Source organism: Periplaneta americana, chromosome 4 (genome assembly GCF_040183065.1).
Source record: "Periplaneta americana isolate PAMFEO1 chromosome 4, P.americana_PAMFEO1_priV1, whole genome shotgun sequence".
NCBI classification, from domain to species: Eukaryota; Metazoa; Arthropoda; class Insecta; order Blattodea; family Blattidae; genus Periplaneta; species Periplaneta americana.
Genome location: NC_091120.1, coordinates 171557266 through 171566811, shown reverse-complemented (window position 1 = coordinate 171566811; position 9546 = coordinate 171557266). Strand labels below are relative to the sequence as shown.

The 9546-nt window shown below is 32.0% G+C and overlaps 1 protein-coding gene across 1 annotated transcript in view; it reads left to right on the top strand.

The window, feature by feature from the left end:
- Nucleotides 1–743: 743 nt before the first annotated feature.
- Nucleotides 744–9546, top strand: part of LOC138698423 (proton channel OtopLc-like) — a 707834-nt gene continuing 699031 nt past the window's right edge. The window contains exon 1 of the mRNA XM_069824314.1: nt 744–1024. Coding sequence (XP_069680415.1) covers nt 1012–1024 — 13 coding nt within the window. The 5' untranslated portion in view covers nt 744–1011. The remainder of the gene's footprint in view (nt 1025–9546) is intronic.

Sequence of the window (9546 nt, the reverse complement as noted above, 5' to 3'; positions counted from 1 at the left end):
AATAGGTTCAAATTCCGAGATTTTTCTCATACGCATGAAATACTTTTATTGTTGTCGTGTTTCAAACTATGTAACATCATTTTTGTATCCAGTACATATTTTGCAAGTATTATGAGGCATTTTGAATGCCTAGTGTGTTGTAATTTTATCAGTAGCAGTGAAAAATTAAAAACAAATAAGTTTTGTAATAAAAAATTCAATCCATTTTTCCCGGAAAATGGTACGTGATGGGGAAATTTCGATTTTAAATTCAGATTTAGGGCACACACATTACTAATATTCACCTATTTTTATTTCGGAGCAAGACAAAAAGTAAAAATTTGTTGTTCAGTGTAATCTGTGTAGTTGAAGGCTCTGAAATCTATGCTTGCTCGAAACGAACTGGATACTCGTGGTCAGGCAATAATAGAAAATGTCTACAAAGACTTAAAACAGGCTTCAGTGCAAATATCCGGGTCATACACGCAGATGTTAAGTTACTGACGTGTTAGCAAGTGACATACGAGTTCCTTTGAATATAAGAAAAAGAGAGAGAAAATAAATGCATCTCTATTCCAGCGATAGGAAGGAGAGAACGAGTTAATAGTACATACTACGATAAAGAACGAAACTAAAATATGTGTTTACAGAAAGTCTTTCACCCATGCAAAAGTTGTGGGCACTAAATATAATAGCCTCGAGGAGAAAGCAAGAAGTAACACGAAGAGATTTTGATAGCCATTGGCTAGCTTACCGCCGTGCGTAAAGCCACAGAAACACCAGCCACTGGGTAACTGCACAGGTGCGAGGAGGCATGGAGCCGATGCTAAGATGCTGGTGGCACTGGTAGTAGTCTGCTGGTGTAAGAAGACGTAGGTCGGTTTATTCGCTTCTTTAGTTGGGTCTCACCGGTCGGGCGATTTGGTTGGTGGTGTGTTGGTGCGTGTGTGCTGTATTGCTGTCAACTGGAAGTATAGTGCTGGACTATTCTAACCCTTAAGAGTGAATTTTATCGCTCAGAAAACAACACAGATGGCTGCAGCCGGTAAGTATATGTCTGAATGCTTTCTTATATAGTTATTAATTCAGTTGTTTTTAATAGCTATGCACTCCTACAATTTTTACATAATTACAGTAATATTCATAACATATTTATGCTTTCATTTTTTTTTTCGAATTTACAAAGAGACAGAAATTAACAGAATAAAGCAGCAAACAAATAATAATAATAATAATAATAATAATAATAATAATAACAATAATAATTAGGGTAAGGATTTTTAGGTCGTTAAAATGTAATTTTAGGTGCCTAATTATTATTTTTCTTTATAAAAAAGCCGCCCTAAATAAGGGTTCGAATAGATCGGCCTACTAATCAATTCATAAAGAATAATCATGAAAACCAATTGTGTGACAATTTGAAAGGAAAAAGAAAACATTAAGATAAATGATATGAAAACATAGGAAATCATTTACAATAAAAGTTTGTTGGGTAAAAATGATTACTAATTATAGCTAAGGCTTAAAAGTGTAGGAAATAGTCTCTAAAGAATCGAAAATAGGTTCTAACAAAAATAGTTTAAAAAAAACATGTTCCAAATCATCAGGAATTCAATTCAGACTTTAATAATTTTAAATGCTTATACGCCGTTACTACCACTACTAATAAAAGTAAGAGAACAACAAATATCTAACTAGTTATACATAAACTAAACAATTAAATGTGAAAAATAAGTTTTAGATATAAATTCAGTAAACAAACAAGTGAAAATATAAAAAAACATTTTACCAAGTCTTGTCCGTTAATTTCCATAATACTTTTTCTAAATTTTCAACTAAAAAGCAATGCCGTCTCTCACTCAACACAAATTTGTATGCTGAAAATGAACGCTCCACATCCACTGAAGTAACAGGAGCGTATTTCAATTTTGACACTAGATGGACAGGAATGTTACATTGTAAATCCGTGTTCTTCCCTGCTATGACATCTGAAGCAGTACGCAGGTCCTTCAGTCCTACATTTCTCTGCAGAATTTGCTCCAGTTTATCCCGTAGGCCTACTTTATTTCCAACAGAACCAGAAATACATATGAAATTTAAGACACAAATTTTCGATATAAGAATGGGTGTTTTGACCTATTAGAGTTAAAACATACTTAATAGGTCAAAATAAGCATTTTTGAGTGCTATTAAAATACCAATTTTAGGCATAGTTTTATATGAAATGTGTACTTGCAAGTTTTGATGAATTTATCTTTTAAAGATTAAAATAGGTTTTTACCTAAAATCCGAAGTCTAATAATAATAATAATAATAATAATAATAATAATAATAATAATAATAATAATAATAATAATAATAATAATACTAATAGTTAATGGAGGTTTAAAAAGGGCGCGTCAGCTGCTATGGCTATTTGCCCCTTACCTAAAATTCTTTAAAAAACAAAAACACAAACAATACCATAAGCTGAATGATAACACGAATTAAAAAGAAACGTTATCACATTAAAAACGAGACAAACAAATGCATTATAAACAAGGTGACTCGTAAAAACCATAAAAATGAACAGTTCTTAGACTCCAGATAGTGTTTGACAAAGAAACAATAAAATAATAAAACAAATACTATCAGAAACAAATTATCTGGTGATTTCCAAACAATAAACTTCTATAAAATATTCGGACGTGGAAGGTCCGAAACGTCAAGTATAACTAAAACCAAATATAAAACAACAAATGCAATCTCCGGATGTAAAGGGTCCGGAAGATAAGCAACAACGGGTCAATAAAAACCAAATTACCCTGTCAAGTTCTGTACTGGATAAAAATCTCAGAACTGCAATTTTTCAGAATCAAAATCAATTCCAAGAACGTCACGTAGAGTCGGACGATTTGCGTATTGTCGACGGACAGGGTCATATTTCCTGCAATGTAATAGAAAATGTTCGAACGTAATATTGATACATGGCATATCTCACACTCCGGTTGAGGCTCGCTACTATAATAATAATAATAATAATAATAATAATAATAATAATAATAATAATAATAATAATAATAATAATAAGTGACGAAAATTCCATGCAAACGCGTGTTTTTATAGGAACATAAGACAGCTCAAACTTAGTACTTAATCATTTCATTACTTTCCGGTTCCAAATAAGTGTACTTTTTCCGTGCATATTTGCATGTTCCGGCTTTTTTGGGGATAGAAACAATGTTTAACTTAACATGCATATACCGGTAATATACATTATATTCAGTTTAAATGCATATTTTAATCGTTTTTAGTGGACATCTCAGTTTCTCGATTTCTAGGCCCCTTATTTTAGCTTCAGAAATCAGGAGTGAAGAAGGAAAACAAAGAAAAACTAAATAACAGATGAAGGTTCATTCATGTTTGCACCCGTAACTTTTTGCAATGTAGAGATGTCATTCTCTGCCTACAAAAACATATTGACTGACAAGTGCAGGAACCTCACAGAAACCAATTTAGAAATGTTGTTAGTTGTTAACTGAGCAAAAAAAAAAAAAAAAAAAAGTGAAATGAAGTGAAGTGAAATAAGAAATTTGGAACAAAAATTAAAGTGCATATTTTAGTGCATTTTTCGCTTGATCGTGCATGTTTCATAGTTCGATAGTGCATGAATGGATGTATATTTGGAATTCTATAATGCATGAAATTCTCGTCTCTAATAATAATAATAATAATAATAATAATAATAATAATAATAATAATAATAATAATAATAATAATAATAATAATCTTCATTATCATCCTCTTAATGAAAACCATAGCCTAGTTTATGTTGGCAGACATTTAATTGGCCTTATATTTTATTAATTGCACTTAATTAATGAAATTGACATTCAATCAACAACATGTACGTAATGACAAGTTGGTATAAGAACAATACATATTATTACTTACAAATGGCTTTTAGAGAATCCGAAGGTTCTCCCAATTCACACTCTATACGCATTTCTGAATTCACCCATACGTGCTACATACCTTGTCCATCTCAAACGTCTGAATTTAATGTTCCTAATTATGTCAGGTGAAGAACACAATGCGTGCAGTTCTGCGTTAACTTTCTCCATTCTCCTGTAACTTCATCCCCTTTAGTCCCACATGTTTTTGTAAGCACCTTATTGTCGAATACTCTTAACCTCTGTTTCTCTCTCAAAGTCAGAGTCCAAGTTTCACAACCATACAGAACAACCGGTAATATAACTGTTTTATAAATTCTAACATTATTATTATTTTTTTTTTTGAAAGCAGACCAGATGACAAAAACTTTCCAACCGAATAATAGCAGGCATTTCCCACTTATTCTGTGTTTAATTTCCTCTCGAGTGTCATTTATGTTTGTTACTGTTTCTCCAAATATTTGAAATTTTCTACATGTACTCGTATCATAATGAAATAATAGTAATACAAGTAGTAATAACAATAATAATAATGATAATAATAATAATAATAAGAAATAATAATGATTAGTAATAATAATAATAATAATAATAATAATAATAATAATAATAATAATAATAATAATAATAATAATAATAATAGGATTTGCCACGAAGTAGAGTTTCTACTTTTATCATAGGGTTACGGTTCTCTTTTCAGGTCATTTATTACGACTAAGAACAAAAACTTATGTGATTTTTTAAAATTTGCTGAGGAGGAATCAAGATACTTTTAAACAGATCATCGCTGTTTTATTTTTATTCTCCTATTCATTACTCTAGCATTTCACAATGTAGTTAAATTAATTGCAATATTATGTTTTATAATCGAATAATGTAGCTTAATTTGAAGTGATTTTCTCTTGTTTTCAATTTCTGATTAAGCAGCATACAGAGAAAGTTTAGATACTGAAATAGTATAGGCCTATTACGATACAAGGTTGGGAAGTGCTTTTTACAAAATCGAGGAAAAGTTTTAAAAATGAGCAGAGTGAGTTTTTCAATTTTCGAGATTTTGTAATCTACTTCACAAACGTGTATTGTACAACTTTTTTGCACGATCATATTTTTAAAATTACAAATACAATATATTTTGGATTGAAAATTTAGAGCTATATTACAGTATTTCAAAGCCTTTGCAAAACTGCACTGTAATGGTAAATAAGTAACAACAAATTAGTGCATTGTAATGGGTCTATTTCAGTATAGTATTATGTTATGAAGAATGGTTTCTCTAGCAACAAGTTTCTGTGTGGGAATTCTAACTTTCAAGATCTAACAACAGTAACTGTAAATACAGCCTCCCCCCTCCCAAAAAAAAAAAGATCGTGAAAAAAAAATCTATTTCACAATTCTGTATTGTTTGGGTAAAGGGAGATAAGTCATAAAAATGAGTTTGGTGGAGATAAATGAAAATTAAACTTCGGATCCTTATTGAAAATAATTTTCTACACAAATAAAACACATCAATTGCTAGTATTCTTTTGATTTTGTACACTCACTTGTATAATTTAACTTCTATCACAGTCTAGTATATACAGTCGCGAAGCTCAATACGTAGTAAATATGCAAACATTAGATAGTTGCTCACCACTAGGATCGCTAATATCGCCTCATTACATACAATGCAAAATAGTACCGTCACAGTCTATTGTTTCTAGCACCCTCAAAACTCAAGCTTCGTGACTATATATAGTAGACTGTGCTTCTATGTTCATCTGGGGAACAAAATTCCATCTGCACAAGAATGACTTATCCCCCTTAACCCGAACACCACGTAATTGTTACTGAAATATGCTTTTTCAGCGTTAATTTTTTATATTGGAGATCAGTTTACGTCTGATTTATCAGCACTCGAATGAAGCCGAACTTATAATATATCAGCAATTTGTTTCATTGTTTAAATATACTAACTGAAAGTTACAACAGGCCTGAGTTGCGATGAAATATTAAGTCCTTATGAACTGTAGTAGCCTGTATAGGCTATTGAATACATTTTGTATTTTTATTAATTACGAAATAAATATAATACTTCCGCATTTTGAAAATTTTGCTTATAGAACTTGTTACACTAAATATAATTATTACCAAGATGTTAGTAATTTGGTATAACATTTTCTGTTAATTTCAAACAGTGTTATGGAATGGTTAATGAGTTGGGTGTAAATATTTGAATCTTTAACCCTTAAATTGGCAAAGTACCCTGTAGGATACAACAGGTTAATAGGCTATATGCTATAATTTTATATAAAACTAGCCGTACCCGTGCGCTCTGCTGCATCCTTTAGAAATAAATATAAAGTAATTACATAATTAAAATAGGACATTTGATCCAGGGAACATTCGTGTTTGATAGAAGGATAAATCGTTTATTATGTTACTTAATTTAAATTTAATTAAAAAATTAAAATGCGATCATTTTGATCCAGAGACCACTCATTTGGTCATAAAAATTATTTTAGGAAATACAGGAAACGAATGCCTAAGAAGTTTTCTGTGCATAAGAAACTATTTTAATCTTACCTGTCCTCGATTCACTAAGAAGTTACTGTAATAACATTATGGAATTATGTCCATCTAGAGAAACTACACTTCCCAATGGTGAATTAATAATGAATCATACAAATCGGTTAATTTAGCTTCCGATATTACTTCATACAAACACAGAAACATTCTCTGTAGGCTATGTTTCATAGCTTTCGATTGCTGTTGTCCAAGGCCTCTTATAGACGAAGTCATTTGTTTTTTATTTCATTACACCGCCTTAGATGGCGTTGTTATTGTAATTTTGAAACTCATTTATCTCATTAAATGTCAGTCGTATCAAAATTTCGCATGGAATAAAACTTATCGGAAATTATTTTTAAAGAAACTTGTGTTATGTAATATGTTTCATGAAAATTAATAATAAGGGAGATATTTCGATTTATTTAATTCAAGCCCCCTTATAACCCCCCTTTTAAATAAAATATTTTGAATGCCATATAGCCTAAATTCTAAGTTACGACGAACTTAATTTATATTCCAATTTTCATATAAATCGGTTCAGCCATTATCACGTGAAAAGGTAACAAACATCCAGACAGACATACAAACAAAAATTAAAAAAAAAAGCGATTTCCGGTTTCAGGGCGGTTAATTATATACGTTAGGACCAATTATTTTTGGAAAATCTAAAATTACCAGAAAAATTTCGGCTACAGATTTATTATTAGTAATAGATAATAGAAAAAATTGGTAGGAAAATTAAAATTTCACAATACTATAATATTATACAACATATATAAAATATGGACATTGAGTTAGTCGTTTTCTTTACAGTCCGACACGGTTTAATAAACTAATGTGAGAAATGAAGTTTTGCCAATTTAAGGGTTAAGAGTAAAATTACTTGACCAAATTTTAGTATTGTGGACAGACATTTAATCGGATATAATGGACCCATGGCCAATTCATTAGAAATAAATTACTAGCCGCTTATAAATACCTGATCGCGTCTTTCTTTCGTCCCTGTTAACTCTGAAGATTCTGATGATTTTCATGTAGACATAATAAAATTAGCTAGTAGTTCTCGTTGCTATGAATTTAAGAATGACCTTAGTAAATGTTAAATTATATTCAGGTGTTTTTTAAATGGGTTATTTTACGACGCTGTATCAACGTCTCAGGTTATTTAGCGTCTAAATGGAATGAAGGTGATAATACCAGTGAAATGAGTCCGGGGTCCATCACCAAAGTTACCCAGCATTTGCTCATATTGGATTGAGGGAAAACTGCGGAAAAAACCTCACCCAGGTAAATTTCCCCGACCGGGATTCGAACCCGCGCCACCTAGTTTCGCGGTCAGGCACACTAACCGTTACCCCACAGGTATGGGCTATTCAGGTGTTACTGATTTTTATTTTAATATGTGAAGGTGGCAGTAATTTAAAATATATTAAAAGAATAACATACCATTAGGGTAGGCCACTAAAGGGAAAACTGAGAAGTAGAACTTAAACTGAGGGGATTCGATCCGGCATCGGAGCTGGAAAGTGGTGTGGCTTAATGTATAAGCGTCAGCACGTAGGGCTGAAAAAACCGGGTTCGAGTCCCGGTGCCGAAGAGAATTTTTCTTTGTTCTATCCATCCTTCATCATATGATATCGCAGAATTTCTGCACGGAAATATCATATGTACTTCGGTGCATCATAATAATACACGTATACCTAAACAACCAGTGAAATGTTCGTTCCTAGTATTGCAATAGACAGTTGAAGATAAGTTATGAAATAATATGCAATACATGTAGGCCTATATATTCTGCGAACCATTTTGTATATTTTAATACAGTGTAATTGACATATATGCATAAATTAGTATAAAAAGCTAGGCTGTACTACAGTGGAAAAGGAAATGCTAATATTAGAATTATTACTAGAAGCTCCACTCTATAAAAAAATTTCCCTACTCAATTTTTTTTCGTTGCAGTATGCAACAATTGGTACGATTTTTTTCAATTAATTTATTTTATGACGATTTATCAACTGCGATGTGTAACTAGCGCTTTTTTTTTTTAGTGAAATAGAGGTGACAATGCCATGGAAATGAATCCAGGGTCCAGTGCCGAAAGTTACCCATAATTTTTGTTCTTCATTATTCTATATACACTTTTAATACTTATACGAGTATAATCTCTGATTAACTTCATATCTTCTTTACTATGTTAATATGAGGAAATTACCTGGCTGACTAGCCTCGAAGTGATATTCTTCATTGTCCGAAACCTAGTGAAGGTCCTACGCTATCTTCTGGTTTCGTGTTGTGGTGAGGTGTGTTCATGATTGTGTCGAAAAGGATGTGTGTTTTGAAATCGAGTTGAGTGTTCAGGTTGTACTGGAGTGTGTTTTGTATTGTTTGTAATAATTGTTATATTGTTCTAGAGACTCTAGAACAAAACGAAATTCTCTAGAACACTATGAAATTCTCTAGAACAACAGAGTATTGTCGTACCATCGGATCTATGCCCCTTCAGCGCTGTTGTCGTTCTTTGAAAAGTTAACGCCTCTACTCACCCCATTCCACCCGTTTCTCTCCCACTACGTCAAATAGCAGGCCACGAACCTTGCCGAATAGGAATGTTGCCAAACTTCCGTCAAACAGTGTCATGTCTCTTGAATATTGCTTATAATACTGTAAGGTTAATTATTACTTATTCATAATTTAATTTAAGTAGGTCTAATGACGCTGATTGACTTATACAAAATGCTATTACTTGCGTAATAATATTTCTTTCACCACTCCGTGCTACAGTATTCATGTTGAGTTGACAACGCTGGACTGCAAGTGCAAATAAACTGTCCCGCAAGAAGGCTCAAAATTGTGAGTAGTGGGGGAGAGAAAGAGAGAGGGGTAGAAAAGAGAGAAATAGGAATACAGGGAGAGAAATGAATTGCCGAGGCTGAAAAGGAATTAAGGTTCAGTTCGCATATCTTACGGGGGCACAGAACCGATGGTCGGACTACAATAGTGTAATTTTCTGTGTTTTACATTTTGTGTATTTGTGTAAAACATAGTATTTTTGTGACTGAATCTTTAAATTATTTATTAACAAGAA